The 19,739-nt window shown below is 45.9% G+C and overlaps 1 protein-coding gene and 1 non-coding gene across 3 annotated transcripts in view; both read left to right on the top strand.

Moving 5' to 3' along the window:
- Nucleotides 1–4,907: 4,907 nt before the first annotated feature.
- The window catches only part of Zfp82 (ZFP82 zinc finger protein), a 30,971-nt gene continuing 16,139 nt past the window's right edge, over nt 4,908–19,739 (top strand). The window contains exons 1-4 of one of the 2 annotated variants that reach the window (XM_076931493.1): nt 4,908–5,147; nt 7,406–7,465; nt 10,795–10,921; nt 15,215–16,161. In XM_076931493.1, the coding sequence (XP_076787608.1) occupies nt 7,457–7,465; nt 10,795–10,921; nt 15,215–16,161 (1,083 nt within the window). In that variant the 5' untranslated portion in view covers nt 4,908–5,147; nt 7,406–7,456. Of the gene's footprint in view, nt 5,148–7,405; nt 7,466–10,794; nt 10,922–15,214; nt 18,325–19,739 lie in introns of those variants that run through there. The other variant, XM_076931491.1, reaches the window with a different exon arrangement.
- Nucleotides 12,387–12,507, top strand: LOC117701368 (small nucleolar RNA SNORA5). The gene has a single exon (XR_004605711.1). It is a non-coding gene; the product is annotated as a small nucleolar RNA SNORA5 (small nucleolar RNA).

Here is a 19,739-nt window from a genome sequence, read left to right as displayed (position 1 = left end):
AGAATTGAGACGGACAATGGAGTTCAGACGAAACAAGCAGGAAAATGAGCTGTTGTGAAATTGTAACTTTTGTAGCCCTATGTCCTAGGGTTGTGACAATGTGTAACAATATGGAAAACAGTAGGTGGGTGAGCTGTGGGGACCTGTGGGATGTTAATGTGTAACCTGGGTGTTAGGTCCCAAAACTGGGGCAAAAGGCTGAGGTGCCTATTAGCATATTAAAGCAGCTGATGTCCACCAATCTCTTAGAGCCCCTAGTACCTGGTGAACGTGTTACAGTTCTGAAGCGAAAGCTATCCAGGCATTTGGGAGCCAAGGAATACCACAAAGTCACACTCTACAACAAACCTCAGGAGAGATTTATTAGGAAAGACTCAAGAAGTTGGGCGTCTCTGCTTGGGAGAGAAGCAGCAAAAAACAGAGCAGAAGGCAGGCACTATAGAGGGTTTGGGGGAGAGCGGGTGGAGCTTCCAGGGCAGCCTGGGACTGGTGGGTTTCTGTGGCCTGATCTTGCCCCAGCCCCTTTTTTCCTCTACAGACCTGATTTTGTCAACCTCTATCTCCAGGGTCTGGAAACAGCCTTTAGAGTGGTATAGCAGTCTAGAGGCAGGCCCTGGGCACGCAAGGGGCTGGGCCAGGTCATTATATTAGTCTGGGAGTGGGTCCTGGCTCTCCCATTAGGGTTGGGCTGTCTTTTCCCAGCTTCTCTTTCCTATATAATCTAGCCATTTTGGCCAGGCCAGCCCTTTTGGCCTCTTGTCCATTACTATTGATTTTCTGCTTTCCTGGCCTCTAGGCTTCTGCCTCTCCCCCTCTTCTTAAATGGCCTAGTGTGAAACCAAAACAAGACCCACTATGAACTGTGAGCCCTTTACCTGCTAAACTCCTGGACCTGGGATATATTGTTAGCATTCTGTCTAAACTCTATCCTCACAGTTACTTGGCAACAACCAAATATGCTCCGCCCCACAGTTACCTGGCAACAGCCAGGTAGGCCTGGCCCACTATAAAAGGGGCTGCTTGCCCGTTCTCTCTCTCTCTCTCTCTCTTGATCTCCTGCTCTCTTGCCTCTTGCTTCTCTCTTGCCTTCTTGGGCTCTCCTCCCCCCCCCCCCCACATGCTCATGACTGGCCTTTATTCTTCTCCTTCTCCTTCTTTTCTCTTCTGTTTCTTCTTCTCCTCCTCCCCCTCCTCCTCCTCCTCTTCTTCCTCCTCCTCCTCCTCCTCCTCCTCCTCTTCTTCTTCTTCTTCTTCTTCTCTCTCTCTCTCTCTCTCTCTCTCTCTCTCTCTCTCTCTCTCCTCCCCTCTCTCTCTCCCTCTCTCTCTCTCCTACTACCCTCTTAACTCCCCTCCCCATATCCTGAATAAACTCTATACTATACCATCTTGTGGCTGGTCCCTCAGGAGACATTCCCTTCCCCCACACCTCACCACAGCCCCATAGAACATATTCTATATTTCTTTATCTTTTTATAAACACACCATATATGACTGCCTTTATGCCTTACTAATATGTGTCTTCCCAGATACCCTTCCACATGATACATTCCCACACTTACCCACCCCCCACACAGCCTCGAGCCCAGGAACCCCCACTTTTCTGTCCAGATTCTAACAGCCAATTATATCTACAGCTATTTTCTATCATCCCTAACCCTTCCCCATAAAAGGAACTTCAAGAGCCAGTGAGAAACTGTTGTCTGAAATCCTGACTTTGGGAGAGGCAGCCTGCTTGAAGGCTTAGATTTTTTTTCAAAACCTTTATTTTGGGTTCTTAAACACTTCAACTTCCCTCTAGCCCACCAAGCAGAAGTAGGGGATGAAGAAGGTTAATCAGAAGGAGTTGTCGACCCGTTTAGAAGTAGTTTCTCAGGGCAATCCCACTATTTCTTGTCAGGATTCCAGCAGTCCAGGTCAATAGCAAACACCAAAAAATTAATCAGTAGTGGCAGCAAGATCCAGCAAAAACTGAAAGGCTCCTTCAATTCAGCGTTCAGTCAGGGAAAGCAGCCAGAGTCAGCCAGAATGCCATGAGAAGTTCTTTGGTGCATTTTTCTCTATGAAGTGAAGACCAGCAAAGCCTTGCACAACCTGGGAATTCAAGAGGTGCCTCTCACTGTCTGTGGGGTTCCATTTATATTCTTTCTAAACATCATGCTCCCTCTGAGGAGTCTGTTTTTAGCAGAACATCACATGCCCTCTCACAAGACAGCTTCCAGAAAAATATCCCATGACACAACTGAGTTGGTAAAGAAACCAGAAATTTCCACTTCATGGCAAACAATTTACCAACCCAGCTATCTCTCCAGCAGTCTTTTAGAGTTTTGTTTTGTGTTTCTTTCTCTGAGACAAAAGCTCACATTGCCAAGCCTGGCCTCAAAGGCCTGTGTAGCCTTGAACTCCCGATGCATCTTACAGGTTTGGGAATTACAGTTGGTTTTACTTTTAAGTTTGGATTTTCATGAATCTTGGTGTGGATCTCTGAGTTCCTCTTATTGAACTTATTGGGGACACACACACACACACGGTTGTAATGAATGTGGGAAGACTTTTTCTCAGTTCTCAACTCTTGCTTTGCACATGAGAATACACACAGGTGAAAAGCCTTATCAGTGTACTGAGTGTGGGAAGGCTTTCAGCCAGAAGTCCCATCACATTAGACACCAGAGAATCCATATTCATTAAAACTCTTTGAATGTGTTAGATGTACGAACACTTGAGCAGAGTGTATGGTTAGTAATGTATCAAAGGATTCGTCTCACACTAACGTTACACAAATGTAGGAAATGCTTCTGTAGACTCAGACCTTAAAGTACAAAAGTATTTAATAGGATAGATCATAGTATTGTATACTTCCCAGACTCTTACAAGAAACATTCTTAGAATTCTAATTTTAGGAGTCCAGTGATTCCAATCAGGATGGTCTTCTAAAGCTTACCAACTGTAAGATAATATAATGAACAATGTAAAGGTTTGAAATAAAGAGGCAAAAATATTTTTGATATCTGCTTTGGTATATAGATAATTTGTACAAATTGTTTTTCAGAGAAGGCATTTGGGGACAGATCTCCCTATGTGCATAGCCCAGGGTGACCTTAAACACCCTATGTAGCCCAGGTTGGCCTCGAGTTTCTTCTGATCCACTTTTTCAGCCTCCCAGTGCTGCGGTTCCAGACAGCACCATGCCAGCTCAAGGTCTTTGTTGATAAAATTGTCTAATCTTGAGGTCAGAACAGAATAGCGAGTCTAGAAACATGAATGAATTCACGGAGGATTGATGACTGTGGCAGTATCCCAGGTCAATGGGAAAATTGTGGACGGCTCCAAAAGAGAATAGACATCTGATGTCATCATTGATTTAGGAATTGCAGTGTTTCTGCAGAAAGCTCTGTTTAAAAAGAGACAGCCAGAGAGAGAGAGAGAGAGAGAGAGAGAGAGAGAGAGAGAGAGAGACAGAGACAGAGACAGAGACAGAGACAGATACAGAGAGACACAGTGACACACTGAGCCTAGCGTGGGCTTTTGAAACCTCAAAGCCCACCTTCCAGTAACACACCTCCTCCATCAGGGTCGTCTCCCCTACTCCATCCCTGGCAGTTCCATAAACTGATGACTAAGCAGGCAAATGTATGAGCCTATGAGCCAGCTCAGTCAAACCACCACACCTAGCAATCCTAAGCTTCCCTTCCCTCTAAAAGCCCTGGTTAGTACAATACCTATCACCGGGGTAGTCTACAGGCAGTGCTCCCTTAGCTCAATTCTGCTTCGTGTGACTGCATATCTTTATAAGGTTTTCATGTTTTTATAACATCAGTTTTATTACTTCTTTCTATAGCAATAGGACTGTGGCAGCTTTGCAATTAATAAAGAAGTGAGGTAAGCTGCGTTGTCCCTATTTTCTGAAGAGAAAACCTTGGTTATACAGAGACGTAATGTTTTAACTTCAATGTCTTTTTAAAAGATTTAATGTATGAGTGCTCTGTTGCATATACATCTGTAGGCCAGAAGAGTGCATCAGATCCCCTTATAGATGATTGTGAGCCACTCTATGGTTGAGTAGCCAGTACTCTTAATCGCTGACCCATCTCTCCAGCCCCAACTTTAATGACTTTTAAACCGTCTATTTCAGACCAACTGATTTCTTATCTCCTGGACCAGGTATATTTATTGGTTATGAAAATCACTTCAAATACAGATGTTTTCTCCAAGTGTTCCATTGTAGTTTTTAATGTAACTATCCCTCAGTAGCCAAGGATGCCCCTGATTCTCCTGCCCCACTTGAGGGCTAGCATTGGAAGCATATGGGGATCCAAGGTGTGGTCCTGGTATCTGCCCTTTCAACCTACAGGACCTGCTAATGAGTACCAACCCAAATGCACTTCGAGAACAAGTCATATGTCTGCCAAGGAGATCTGTTCCTGCACACTTCTGGGAGGCACTAGGCCTCCAGAAGCGGCCAAGCAAAAGTTTCTGAGGAATTGAGATAGCTTTTATCCTACAATATACATTTTTCCCTATTGCACTGAATTACATTTCTAGACGTCTTAGCCCCGTGAATATGCTTGCTATGTAAATCACACTCCGCCCCCTATAAGTTCTCTGTTCCTTTCCTGATGCTGTCTATCCTCTACAGATAGTACCGAAGGAACTATAGTACTGGGAAATCAACAAATTTCTAACTTTTTGGAATGATTTTAAATGCAGTAATAGAAACTAATACAGGGCTCCATGTAGCCTGAGGGATGCGTTTTGAATTTTGGTGTCGTCTGCTGGTCCACCACGCTGTGGAACAGTTAGAAGCCACGCCCACCGGGCGCCATCGTATCCGCTGCGTTGCCTCAGACTACATTTCCCAGAAGGGTCCCTGGTTTCTCGCGGGAAGATCACGTGCCTGGCATGACCTCAGCGCTTTGCTGGCAAGAGGGGAGGTGCACTGAAGGATTGCAGGGCTTGGGAAGCTTGGAAGGAAGGCCTGTGGTGCGGAGCCCGCGAGGAGGCGGGGCGAGCACCGAGGCTGGGCTTTGTGCGGCGGAGGAGTTGAAGTCGGAATTGTGCGGCTAATTTGTGAACAGTGATCGCGGCGCTAAGGGGCTGTACTGGTGATGAGCATCAGTTTCTGCTAACACCGTGGCGGGCACCACCCCTTGGTGAGTGGGAGCGAGCGAGCTGGGGACACGTGCGGTATTGTGTGTGAATGTGGAGAGCTGTTGACTGGTTGAGTGTTCTGTCCCTGTAGGGGTGTGCGACAGTGTTATGTTGTGACCACGTGCGACACAGTGCAGGCGCCGATACCTGTGGATTCGGTGTAGTAAAAGTGCAGTTGTGCGTAAGTTACCTTTTGAGTCCCGAGTGGGTCGTCCTCGGCTTCTCGTAGGTAGATTTCCGATAGCTGAATGTCTCTGTCGTGGGTTTGTGTGTTGTGTGAAGTTTTGAATGTGTGTCTCTTGCGTGCGTTCTTCTTTAGCCTTTCCTCATTTTAGAAGTTCATGTAAGTGCAATCACGCTTTCCTTTGTCTTTTACTGTGTTTATTTTGACACCTGTGTGGGACTTCCCCATGTTAAGTGGGATAGCGGCTTCACTGAGTTTTTGTGTTGTTTGATACTTCAGGATCTGAAGTATATTGCACGTATTCATCTCGGTTATTGATGGTAGCCATATGTGTATTTCCAACTGTTTTTAATGTTTACTTTTTAAAATTCACTTTATGTCCCAATCTCAGCCACTCTCCTTCCTCTCTTCCCAGTCCCACCCTTATAAATCTCTCCCTTTCTCCCCCCTCACCTTGTCCTCAGAGAAGGAGAGCCCCTCTGGGTACCACTCCTCCCTGGGACATCTAGTCCCTTCACGTTCTAGGTACATCTACCACTGAGGCACAACCAGGCAGTCCAAGTAGGCAGCAATTTAATGGCAGGGAACAGAGACAGAGACAGCCCCCACTCCACTTCTTAGGAGACCCACATGAACACCAATCTCACATTTGCCACAAATGTGTAGGGGAGGGGAGTGTCTAGGTCCACCTCCTACATGGTTCCTGGTTGGTGACCCAGGCTCTGTGACCCTCCATGATCCCAGGTCAGTTGACTCTGGGCCTTCTTGTGGTGTCCTTGGCCCCTCTGACTTGCTATTTCTATCCCTCACTTTACCACAAGACTCCCTAGGCTCCGCCTGATGTTTGGCTGTGGGTCTCTGCGTCTGCCTCCATCTGCTGCTGGGTGAAGTCCCTCAGGAGAAAATTAAGCTAGGTTCCTGTCTGCAAGTATAAGAGTATCATTAATAGTGTCAGGGGTTGGCTCTCTTGCATGGGATGGGTCTCAAGTCAGGGCAGTCATTGGATGGCTGTTCCCCCAGACTCTGCTCCATCTTTATCCCTGCACTTTTTGTAGACAAGACAAATTTTGGGTTGAAGTTTTGGGGTGGACTGATGTCCCCCTGCCTCTGGAAGTCCTGCCTGGGTATACAGGAGGTGGCCACTTCAGTCTCTATATCCCCCTCTAGTGGGAGTCTCAGCTAGAGTCACCCCATAGGCTCCCTGTATCCTCTCCCTTCCCCAAGGCTCCAGCTAGTCACCAGAGATACCTCCCTTCCCCCACTGGTTTTCATTCTCACTCCCAGCTCTCTCTTGCCCTCCCCACTTGATCGCCATCCCTGTTCCCCTCCTCACCCCCTCCTCTACCCAGTTCCCTCTGACCATACATCTCCCATAACTATTTAGTTTCCCCTTCTGAGTGGGATTCTCGAACCCTACCTTGAACCTCCTTATTACCCTGTTTCTTTGGGTTTATGGATTGGTTGTAGCATGGTAGTCCTGCACTTTTATGGCTCATGTCCACTTGTTAGTGAGTACACACCATGCATGTCTGTCTGCCTCTGGGTTACCTCACTCAGGATGATGTTCTCAGGTTCTATCCATTTGCCTGCAGAATTCATTTGAAGTATACAGCACTTATTCATCTCATCAAATAGTAGACATTTGAGTATTTCTAACCTTTAATCTTATAAAACATGTCTGTTTTAATTTTTTAATTTTTTTTTTTTTTTTTTTTTTTTTTTTTTGAGACAAGGTCTCACTGTATAGCCCTGGATGGCCTGGAACTTGCTTTGTATTCCAACCTGGCCTTGAACTCAGATCCACTAATCTTTGATTGACTGTTGCTAGGAAGTAGCTAGGGAGTAACTCTGGGGTATGGGCCAAGGACAAGCCATGGGTCCTTCCTGGTACATTCGTGCAGCTTGGGTTCAGCTGCAGGTCAAGTTCTCAGGCTTTTTCCCCTTTTGCGTTAAGATGGAGGCGGGTCCCATGATGGAGTAGGTTTGGCCTCTCAAGTGTGGGGTGAGCACATGGGGAATGACTGCTGTGAGTGCTGAGTCAGGTGGGGGTCTCACTGTTTGTTCTGTCTCCCCCAGTTCTGCCCTGTTCCAGAAGAGCAGTGCAGAGGACCTGCCACCATCAAAGCCATGGCTCAGGTGAGGCATAGCTTTTTTGTATTTGAATACAGTCATTTTGTTTCTAGTACAGATAAATGTCTGCTTTCTTCAACTTGATGCTTTTTTGCTGTTGAACAAGGAGCCTTCAGTTTAGGTATAAACATAATCTTGCCCTTGCTTTAAAGCCACGGTAGCTCAGTCATGATAGGGTCCTTGTGATGAGCAAGGGGCTGCCTGCTAAGGAAGTGGTTCTCCATCTTCCTAATGCTGTGACCCTTTAATACAGTTCCTTGCATCGCTTGTGCACTGTGTGGACGCATTGCCTGTCAATAGAAAACTGATGGCCTATTAATTAGCAAGAGGAAGTAAAAGGCGGGAGTTCCAGGAGAGAGGATGGAATGCTGGGAGATAGTCAGAGGCTGGAGGTTTGCCCTGCAATCTGAGGAAGTTGGGTGCAAACATAAATTAGTTTAAATGGGTTATATAAGTTACAAGCTAGGTGGGGAACAAGCCCAAGCTTATGGCCTAGGCATTTATTCATAATTAAGTCTCCGAGTTGTTATTGGGAAACTGGGATATGGGTAGAAAAGCCTGTGGTTACAGTTCCTCATGCTGTGGTGATCCCCGACTATAAAATTATTTTTATTGCTACTTTATAACTGTAGCTTTACTACTGTTCTGAATCATAATATAAACCTCTGTGTTGTCTGATCGAGGATGACCCCTGTGAAAGGGTTGTTACAGCTTCAAATGGGGTGTGATCCACAGGTTGAGAACTGCTGCTTTAAAGGAAAGAGTCTCTAGTAGACAATTGAAAAAGCTTTGGGGGCAGGAGTGATGGTCCAGCTGTTAAAGGTCCAGCTAGGCTCACACCTGAAGAGTAGTGGCACACGCCTTTAATCCTGGCACTCAGGAGACAGAAGCAGATCTCTGTGATTTCAAGGCTAGCCTGATCTGCATAGTGAGTTCAGGCCAGCCAGGACTACCTGATGAGATCCTGTCTCAATCTGACAAGAACAAAAAGGAGAAAGAAAATAGGTGTGATAGTTTTGTTCAGTTTCAGTCTTAGAACATCGTGTCTCCTGGTTTATGAGCCTTTTAGGTTTGGAAGTGTGACTGCTGGTTGGTCAAAGCTCTGTGAAGCCTTTACTGTCACTGAGCTTTTTAAAAAAAAAAAAAAATCTTTCTGTTTATCTGTTTGGGTGTTTACCTGCAAGTATGTCTGTGCATTCCATGTGTGCATACCTGTAGAGGCCAGAAGAGGTGGTCAGATCCCCTGGGATTGTTGGTATGGGGACTTGAACCCAGGACCTTGGGAAGAGCAATTAATGCTCCCAATTGCTGAGCCATCTCTCCAGCCCAATACCATTGTATTAAATAGCATCTTTCTCCATCATTTTCCTGAATCTGAGTAACAGGGACAATTAACAGGTCGGCAGTGGTGTTTATAAATACCAGTTTCCCATATTAAGGTTATCTTTTTGTAGGGCAGGTGGCCATGCCACCAGACAGGCATAAGAACTGAGTAAGCTCAGACCCCAGGAATCTTATAAATTTGAGAACAGCAGGAGTTGAACTGCTTCCTTCCTATCCATCTCTGTACCTGCTCTGCAGCCATGACACCCCACTGAGAGGACCATGGGCAGTCAGCTGTGTAATGTAGCACCTGGACTTTCCCCATGAAAATAGATCACCACTAATCTCTCAGACTCAGCTAATAGGAAACATCTACCCCCTAAATCCCACCCCACTCCCCAAAGTTTATGTAGTCCTTGTCCACATGGGATAAAGCACACAAGTTACTACACGGAGGATCGTCTTTACTGAGTTGCAACACTTGGAAGAGTTCACTTTCCCAACACATTCACTGTGGCTGGATCTTGGACCCGCCTGGCTGGAGGCTCTTGCCCCTGCAAAGGCTCACATCAGAGTGGCAGCAGCTCCAGCCGCCACCTCTGCCACTGCTGCTGTAGCTGATGAGAGACCCAGGACCCCGGCTATGGGTGCCCAGATCTCTTCACTTCCCTTCTAAGAGTTGCAACATTCCTGGCATTCCTGGCTGGCCAGGAGCCCCATGGAACCTATTTGTCCCCATCTCTGAGTATCCTTCTCAGTCTGGTCTGGTGTACAGAGGCATTGCACGGCCCAGAGGGAAGCGAGCAGACAGTGGACAACATCTTTTGTGTGTGATTGTTTGTTTTCAGACAGTTTTTCTAAGCTGGCTTCCAACTGATGATTTAACTGAGGGTAACCTTGGGCTCAACCTGTCTTCACCTCTCAGGTGTCGGGCTTGCAGGCATGTGCCGCCACCAGGCCCAGTTCACATAGAGCTTGAGGGATGGAACTCAGAGTTTCATGGCTACTGGGCAAATGCTTTGCCAAGTGAGCTTTGTCCCCTTGTCTTTGTCAGCACCATGTGCATTCAGCCAGAAGAGGGTGTCGGATCCCCTTAAACTGCAGTATAGATGGTTGTGGGTACTCAGTACCAAACTCAAGTTTCCTCAAAGAGCAGCAAGTACCTTTAACTGCTGAGCCTCTCTAGCCTGTCACTGCCTTTCTAACTGGTCGAACAAATCGTCTTCCTCTGGACAGAGAGCTCCGTCCGCATTCCTCAGTGTCCTTGATCCCATGTGATCTGTTTACTCTCTAGATGCCGCTGCTTTCCTGACGATTTATCCTTTCCCTGGGTTTTCCTCTGGGATTCTCTTGTTGACTTCTGACTCGTTCCTGCATCCCTGGCCTTTTTTTGGTTTACTCCCCCATCTTGGTGGACTACATCCTCCAGTAGTTTCCCAGGAACCTGTTCTTGAATCCTTGTACATCTAGGAATGTACACTCAGAACGAAAGACAGTTACAGACTTCTAGGTCAGAGTTTATTTTTCTCCACTGGGTACTAAATTGTTTTGTTTCTTCTGTACAGAAGTCTTAAGAATCCCAATACTCCTCTGCCTCCTGATGCCTTCACATAGCCTGCTGTCTTTCTGGATGCTTCTAATGTCCTTTCTTTTTCTTCTACTCTGAGGACCATCTGGTGAGAATGCCTTGAGGCTTTGTGTGAGTCCTTTAGTACAGAGGTCCTCCAGCTGGGGTCTGTGCCTTCCCAGCTTCCTGTGGATAGCTAGGAATTCATTCCGGCCCAGGTGGCTTCACCTGGAGGAAACAGTGCTGCAGAAGCACGGTGGTTTGGTCACAGGCCTTCACTATGATTCCAGACATTATTCTCACTGCATTTAGCTTGTTCTACCGTATTCCTTTCCTATTGTTTTTCCTACATAGAAACAACCCCTCCTCTTCCTCCTGCTCCTCTTCCTCGTCCCCCTCCTGCTACCCCCCTTCTATTAATCAAGCAATATGGGTGTTGTTCCAGGTGTCAGTGCTGTTCCATGATGTATACATAGACTTCTCTCAGGAGGAGTGGGAGTGCCTGACTGAGGAGCAGAGAGACTTGTACAGAGATGTGATGTTGGAGAATTACAGCAACCTGCTCTCAATGGGTAAGGACGTCTGTCCACACTAACTCTGGTTTGCCCTCTGGTGGGGCTGTTTCCTCCTTTCCTTCAAGTATTCTCAGGCTGCTTACCTGCTTTAGAAAAGGCCATCGGACCTCTATATCCTAGTCCCACAGCGTGTTTCAAGTATCATAGTAGAGTTAGCGATGGGGAGCTATGCAGTGTGGTCGCTCACGCCTGTAATTATAGCACTTAGGCGGCTGAGACAGGATTGCAGCTGGTTCCAGGCCAGACTAGGCTACATGAGACCCTGTCTCAAAAAGTAAAATATAAAAGTAAAAAAGAACCAAAAGTAGTTGAGCATGTTGGCACACACTGGGAGTCCCAGCGCTTGGGAGGAAGAGGCATGTAGAGCTCAGAAGTTCTAGGCCAGCCAGGGCTACAATGGGATCCTGTTTTTAAAAACCTGAAAGGGAAAGAAAGAGAAAGCTCCCCGGGTTGCAAAAGACACCCGGGTCGTTGTCTTTGTTTGTTGTGTCCTTTACTTCTCTGTCGCCCTTCCTGTGATGCGTACTCTGGATCCAGTTCCTTCCAAGCTTCTTGAAAGGTCTTAGATGCAGGTCTGGGGGACACTTGGATGGATTGTTGGGTGACAGACACCAGCATGGCTGAGACTGAGGAGACTTCAGGCCCCAGCATCATAGACAGCACAGTGTGAGCTCTAAGGAGTGACAGAGTCTGGTTCCAGCTTACAGATCTCTGAGGAAGGGGGAAGATTCAGCAAGAGCCTGAAGACGGCGGCCCCTGATTTCTCCTCAGGCAGTCGGGGAAGAGAAGTGTGGCTCCCTGTAGGTACTTTGGTGAGTTCAAGCCTCCACACTCACGTCTCCTGATGAGAAACCCAAGGGCCTGGAATGCCGTTGGCTCTCCATAGCGTGCCTACTAGAACCTGTGAGGCCAGGGAGAGGGGGCTGCGGGGGCTGTGGCCTGAGCAGCAGCCAGCTCTGGATTCTAATACTTCTCAGCAGCCTCTTTGTATATCCGCTGTTGCTGTGCACTGGAATGTATATTTTCTTACATAGTCAGAGATACGCCCTGCTCCTCCTTCATTTCCCCCCTTCCTTCTCCATTTAAGGCTCTCCTTCACTCTCTCCCGGGGATCAGCCCAGGGCCTGTGCCGTATAAGCAATCCTTATACCACTGACCTGCAATTCTGTCCACTTGCTTTCTTCACTAGGTTTTCATCTGTTGGTTCTGTTCAGAAGCTCCATACCATCCTTGATTCATCTGTACTTCTAACTACTGTTCTCTATTTCTCAGCGAGGACCTACAGAAGTTATTTTAACATTGCTGTGCCAGGCAGTGGTGGCGCACTCCTTTAATCCCAGCACTTGGAGGCAGAGGCAGGTGGATTTCTGAGTTCGAGGCCAGCCTGGTCTACAGAGTGAGTTCCAGGACAGCCAGAGATACACAGAGAAACCCTGTCTCGAAAACAAAACAAAACTAACATTGCAGCTGGGTCTGATTCGCTTTGTTCTACTATGGTAAACACTGGCCCAGAGGCTGCCATAGAAACTGTGGTCTGTGGGCCTGTCTGCCTCTGCTTGGTCAGGGTCTACTCACGGACAGTAAGGCTCTAGACCTCAAGTCTGAGATGGGGGAGGCACTGACACCCACACTCATCTCTGAGGTCTGCTCCACCTCCCCCAAAATAATAATACTCAGGTCTAGGCCTTATGCGTATGTGTGTACATGCACATGCACTTTAAAAATATATGTAATTTTAGGCAAATACAAAATACTGTAATCCCTAAAGCTTTTAAAAATGAACTCAGTGTTAATTATCCCTCCTCTTGTCTTTCCTGTATTGACATCTTCCTCAGTTAAAAATTAAAGGTATCCTGGTATCCAGCTGTCCCTTTCTCCAGAGCTCCTACTGGAATGGTGTCTTTTCTTTCCTGGTTCCTGTGCTTGCTAGGTTACATATTCACATCTGAGGATTTGGTGCTAGGAATGACACATGAGAGAGAATATATGGCTTTTGTCTTTCTGGGTCTGGGTTACTTCACTCAGGACACACACACCATATTTCTACTTTTTGAGGTAGGATCTCTCCATGTAGCTCTGCCTGTCATGTAATTCTTCTCTGAAGATGCTGGCCAGTGGTGGCGCACGCCTTTAATCCCAGCACTTGGAAGGCAGAGGCAGGTAGATTTCTGAGTTCGAGGCCAGCCTGGTCTACAGAGTGAGTTCCAGGACAGCTGAGCCTATACAGAGAAACTCTGTCTCAAAAAAACCAAAAAAAAAAAAAAAAAAAAATCTTCTCTGAAGACCTGTAACCTAAAGTTTCAGAGTATGTGTGCGTTGCCTGCATGTATGTCCTCGTCAGAGGATGTAGTGCCCATGGAGACTGGACGAGGGCGTCAGAGCCTTAGGTGGAGTTTTCCCTCAGTGTTAAGACTTATTCCACAGTGGGTTTGAACACCTCCTCTATACCATGTAGTTCACAGAGGCACTCCTATGTCCTCGCCCTGTAGTCTTACTTTCTCATCTTGTTTTGTTTTATTGAGATAGGGTTTCTTGTTGTAACCCAGACTTGCCTAGAACTCACTGTGTAGCTCAGGCTGACTTGAACTCATAGCGCCTTTCCCCTTCGCCCCAGGAGTCCTGAGATTACAAGTGTGAGCCACCTCACCAGGGATTTCTCATCTATATTATTTTTGATTAAAAAAAAATTTATTTTTTATTTCACGATGGGTAGTGGTGGTGAATGCTTTTAATTTCAGCACCAGAAAGGCAGAGACAGGTGTATTTCTGTGAGTTCAAAGCCAGCCTGGTCTACAGAGTGAATTCCAGGACAGCCAGAGCCACATAGAGAAACCTTGTCTCAAAACACAAAAAAATATGTATGGCCGGGCGGTGATGGTACACACCTTTAATCCCAGCACTTGGGAGGCAGAGGCAGGCGGATTTCTGAGTTTGAGGCCAGCTTGGTCTACAGAGTGAGTTCCAGGACAGCCAGGGCTATACAGAGAAACCCTGTCTCAAAAAAAAAGAAAAATTGTATGACTATTTTGCTTCTATGTATGTGTGTATATGTGTACCCTGTACATGCCTGGTACCTGCAGAGGTCAGAAGAGGGCATTGGATCTCCTGGGACTGGAGTTATAGTCAGTTGTGAGCCACCATGTATGTACTGGGAGTTGAACCTGGGTCCTCTGCACCTCTGCAAGACCTAATGCTCTTAACTGCTGAGCCTACTCTTTGACCCCTTTATTCATTGATTTTTCTCTCTCTCTCACTCCTTCTTCCCTCCCTCCCTCCTTCCTTCCCTTTTTTCCATTCTTCTTTTCTTTGATTACTCAAGATAGGTTTTCTCTGTGTAGCCCTGGCTGTCTTAGAACTTCCCCTATAAACCAGGCTAGTCCTGAACTTAAAGATCTGCCTGCTTCTGCCTCCAGTACCGGAGTCAAAGGTGTGCATCATCACACCTGGCTTCGATTTATTTAGTTTAAATCTTTTAAAACTTTTCATATATGTAAGGTTTTACCTGCATGTATGCATGTGGTACACATGGTGTCCATGAAGGCCAGAAAAGGGCCTCTATTAGTCTAGAATGGGGGTTACAGACAGTTGTGACTACAATAGGGGTCCTGGGAACAGAACCTGGGTCCTTTGCTAGAACAGCAAGTATTCCTAACCACTGAGCCGTATTTCCAGATTTAGATATTTTTAATTTTTTTTTTTCCAAGGCAGGGTTTCTCTATGAAGCCCTTTTGATTTCACAGGCTTTGAAATCACAGAAATCTGCCTGCCTCTCCCAAATGATGCTGGGATTAAAGGTGTATGCTACCAAACCTGGGTGGATTTTTTTTTTTTTTTTTTTTTTTTTTTTTAAGTGATTTATTTATTTTTTTATGTGCATTGGTGTTTGGCCTGCATGTGTGTCTTGTGAGGATAACAGATCCTCTAGAACTGGAGTTAGACATAGTTGTGAGGCACCATGTGGGTGCTGGGAATTGAACCTGGGACCTTTGGAAGAGCAGTTAGTGCTCTTAACTGGTAAGCCATCTCTCCAGCCTTGATTTTGTGTTTGTTTGTTTTTTTAAATTCTTAATACAGAATCTCATAAAACCCAGATGACTTCAAACTTAGGATGACTTCTGACTCTCGGTGCTCCTGCTTTTGTGTCCTCAGTGCTGAGGGTACAGATGTCCGCCACCGTGCCTTGCTAACCTTTACCTAGTTCTCAAAAGTCAATTAGATCTCCCAGGTTTCCATCATGTCTACCAAACAACAGAAATGTGAGTGGTTGCTCTCATTGTTTTTTTTTTTTAGTCCTGGAGTCAAGATGTGAGGCCCAGAAGTTATTCCTGAAGAAGGAGCTGTTTGAGATAGAGACAGCGCAGTGGGAGATCATGAGGAAGCTCACGAGGCAGGACCCTCAACGCTCCAGTCTCAGCAGTGCCCGGGAATGGAATGGCCACTGTGAGCGACAGCGCGGATCTCAGGAGAGACAGTTCAGTGAACTGATCATCAACTGTGAAGACGTGCCCACTCTCAGTCAGTATCCATCCTTCAGGCTGCAGCAGATTATTAAGAATAAAGAGAAATACTGTGCAAGTAAAGAGAACAGGGAACACTATAAGCATGGCTCCCAGTTTGCTACCCATCAGATCATTCACACCATTGAGAAGCCGTATGAGTGTAAGGACTGTGGCAAGACTTTTAGACACCCCTCAGGGCTCACTCACCATCACAAAATCCACACCGGAAAGAAACCCTTTGAGTGCAAGGAATGTGGGAAAACGTTCATCTGCGGCTCAGACCTGACCCGACATCACAGAATTCACACAGGTGAGAAACCCTACGAGTGTAAGGACTGTGGAAAAGCCTTCAGTAGTGGCTCAAATTTTACTCGCCATCAGAGGATTCACACTGGCGAGAAGCCTTATGAATGTAAAGAATGTGGGAAGGCTTTTAGTAGTGGTTCAAATTTCACTCAACACCAGAGAATTCACACCGGAGAGAAACCCTATGAATGTAAGGAGTGCGGCAATGCCTTTAGTCAGAGTTCCCAACTTATTAAACATCAAAGAATCCACACCGGTGAGAAGCCCTACGAGTGTAAGGAGTGTGAGAAGGCTTTCCGGTCGGGTTCTGACCTCACTAGACACCAGAGAATCCATACTGGAGAGAAACCGTATGAGTGTAAGATTTGTGGAAAAGCCTATTCTCAGAGTTCACAGCTCATCAGTCACCACAGAATTCACGGTGGGAAGAAAGCTTACGAAGACGAGGATTGTGGGAAGAACTTTAACTATAACTCACAGCCTGTTCAGCATCAGAACTTATATTGGTGATGAACCAGAACATACACAGTGTATGGGAAGACTCAGAACTGTCAGAGAATCTGTAGAATCCCTCTAGACCGAAGAATGTAGAAACAGTTTACCTGTTGACTCTCGCTTGTTCACCTGAAGAGAAATTCATTTTGGAGAAGCACCCTATGAATGTAGTATATTCTGGAAGCTGTTTAGTAACAGCTTGTATTTTTTTTTTTTTTTGACTCAGATTATTCAATCTGGCAAATAATTAAAAAGAAAACAATGCTTTGATCTTAAACATAAGTCCACATGGCAATGTGATTTTATGGTTTTCATTGTTTCCTTTTTTTTTTTTTTTTTTATAATTGCTTCATTAACATTTTTTTTTCCTTTTTTGAGGGAGGTATCTTTGAGACAGGGTTTCTCTGTGTAGCACTGGCTGTCCTGAAGTTCTCTCTGTAGACCAGGCTGGCCACAAACTCAGTGATCTGCCTGTCTCTGCCTCCTGAATGCTGAGATTAAAAGCGTACGCCACCACTACCCACAGTATTCTTAATGTTTTTAAGGTAGTTTGAGTCTTTATGTTCATGAACAACTTTCACCATGGTGAATAGGAACTGTACGAGTTACTGGTTGTTTTGACAAAATGCTTTATAAAAGCAATTTGAACACTGTTCCACACTAACAGCGATCAGGGGATTCTTTCCTGAGGCCTCCATCTACACCAAACATTCAAGGCATCAACTATGAAATGAATTTCAGAGGGCACCAAATATCAAGCAGAGTTGGATTTATTAGAAATGGGAAGTAAGTGCTTCAGGAGAAAAAGGGCTAAAGCACACTGAGAGGAGAAGTGTGGGGGGAGAGTCATAGGTTTTCAGTGACTGTAGGATCTTGGTGGCTCTCAAGCTAACCCCTGTAAAGATGGCTAAGAAAGCAGCTCCTTTCTGACATCTAGGAAAGTGTCATTTGTAACAAGATTAAGAGTTAAAGAATTTATCTGGGTGGTGGTGCATGGCTTTAATCCCAGAATTCAGGAGGCAGAGGCCAGCTTGGTCTACAGAGAGAATTCCAGGACAGCCAGGGTTACACACAGAAACCCTGCCTTTGAAAAACTGAAAGAAAAGAGTTAAGAGATTCATTTTCTTAGTAAGTCAGGTTGTATGGTGGTTTATGGAGAGGATAATGTACGGACAGAAGGGTGCTAGGAACATGAGGTTATACATCACTTAAAGCCCACGTGAGTATAGCCTAATTGCTGTTCTTGACATCCTTCATGGAGATGGCTTCTGGGAAGTATCAACTAGCGCTAACCAGTTTAAAGTTTTATTTATTTTGTTTTGTGTGCCTGAGTGATCTGTCTGTGCACCTCCTGTGTGCCTGGTGTCCTAGAGGCTTGAAGAAAGGATTAGAGTCCCTGGAACAGTTTCCAAATGGTTCTAAGCCACCATGTGAGTGGTAGGAACAGAACCCTGGTCCTTTATAAGAGTAGCCAGTGCTCTTAACTGCTGAGCCATCTCTCCAGTCCTGAGATCAGTTTATTCGCAGACTTTGACAAGATGACCTGATGACCTTTGGAAAGCACTTTTAGGGGGTGGGGGATTGTTTCTTTTTGTGAGACAGGGGCTCCTTTGTGTAGCCCTGTCTGTCCTGGAACTCTCTCTGTAGACCAAGCTGGCCTTGACCTCCCAGAGATCCTGCTGCCTCTGCCTCCCAAGTGTTGGGATTAAAGATGGAAAACACATCTTTTTTTTATGAGCTGTTAAGTCTTATCAGCGGAGTTTGAGATCTGCCCTTTGTGGGTGTTAAAAGAAGATCAGGCCTCTGTAAACCTTTTCCTGCCGCATTGAGATTCCCTTTCTGTCCATCTTGCTGTGGAGTTCAATGCTTTCACAGTTTGAGGATACAGTGTTGCAGAACTGGGACCGCAAAAGGTAAACAGTCTGAAAACGTCCCATTCTCCCACCCTACCCCAGACTCCCTGAGACATAACCTGTGATTCTAAATCTCAAGTTGACAGTCAAGATCAGTTGCTCTGTGGTTCCACATGAGAGACAAGAGTTCAGCCTGGTCTACTTAGAAAGTTCCAAGACAGCCAGGACTACTTACTATACAGAGAAACCTTGTCTGGAAAAACCAAAACAACAACAGCAAAAATTAGCAATTACAGGACTCTCACCTCGACAGTACCTCATTGTGTTACTGGTGAATCACTCTAAGTGCCTCCTGTTGGACTTGTTTTAGATATTTTTTCATGATACATGCTAAAATATATGTCCCCCAGTGGACATTCTTCCTAGGCGTGTCTTTATACTTTATACCATGTTTTGGATGTTTTATGTGTATGAGTGTCCGTGTGTGTGTGTGTGTGTGTGTGTGTGTGTGTGTGTGTACCTCTGACTCATGCGGGCATTGAATCCCCAGGAATTGGGGTTTTACATGGTTATGAGCCACCATATGGATGCTGAAAACGGAACTTACGTTTTCTGTTAAGAGCAACTGGTATTCTTAACCAGTGAGCCATCTCCTAAACCCTGTCTGTCTGTCTGTCTGTCTATTTGGTTTTTTTTTTTTTTAGGGGGACAGGGTCTTTGTACATTACCCCAGTTATCCTGGAACTCATTATGTAGACCAGGCTGGCCTCACATACAGAGAGATCCCCCTGCCTCTCCCTCCCGGTGTGAATGCTGAGATTAAAGGTGTGTGCTGTCATATCCAGCTACACATTTTATTTTTGTAACTTTCAGCTTGGGCAGCACTCCTTGTGTGGAGGTCACAGGAGAAATTGGTTCCCTCCTTCCACCATGTGGTTCCGAGGGAGTGAACAGAAAGTTCCACTGAGCCATCTCTCTGGCTTAAATGCTCTTAATTTTAAAACTAGAAATAAAACAGATGAGTTTTCTTATGGGAGATTTAAACATACATAAGACAGAACAAGAACACCTTTTGACCCTATTTTCCCTAGGAGTACTCATAATCAGTTGTTCACTTCATTAGATGGCAAGTTTCTGCCTGAGATCAGGTTGTGTGTGTGTGTGTGTGTGTGTGTGTGTGTGTGTGTGTATGCGCGTGTGCGTACATTACTCCTGCGCTTCATTAGATGGCAAGTTTCTGCCTGAGATCAGGTTGTGTGTGTGTGTGTGTGTGTGTGTGTGTGTGTGTGTGTGTGTATGCGCGTGTGCGTACATTACTCCTGCGGAGGCCAAAGGATAACTTGTCCTTGACAGCAGGTATGTTTAATCTCATATGCCCCAAGATGTCACCTGGCCAGTTTCAAACTCTTGGGCTCAATTGATTTTCCCAGTTCTGCCCTGCAGCAGCCAGAACCAGCACGAATCCTCATGCTAGTATTGTGCTGTCTGGCCGGTGGGTTGGTTTGTTGGGACAAGGTCTTCCTATGTAGTCCACTCTGGCCTCAAACTGACCAGACTCAGGTGCTGAGACTGCAGGCGGATGCTCAGCTAGGACCCCTTGTTTGTAGTGGGTACTGTCAGGTGGAAGTGATTATACCACCTGCTCCAGTATTTCATTACGGT

Source organism: Arvicanthis niloticus, chromosome 1 (assembly GCF_011762505.2).
Source record: "Arvicanthis niloticus isolate mArvNil1 chromosome 1, mArvNil1.pat.X, whole genome shotgun sequence".
Lineage (NCBI taxonomy): Eukaryota > Metazoa > Chordata > Mammalia > Rodentia > Muridae > Arvicanthis > Arvicanthis niloticus.
The sequence above is the reverse complement of the archived record's forward strand: the minus strand, read 5'-3'. Positions and strand labels throughout refer to the sequence as shown.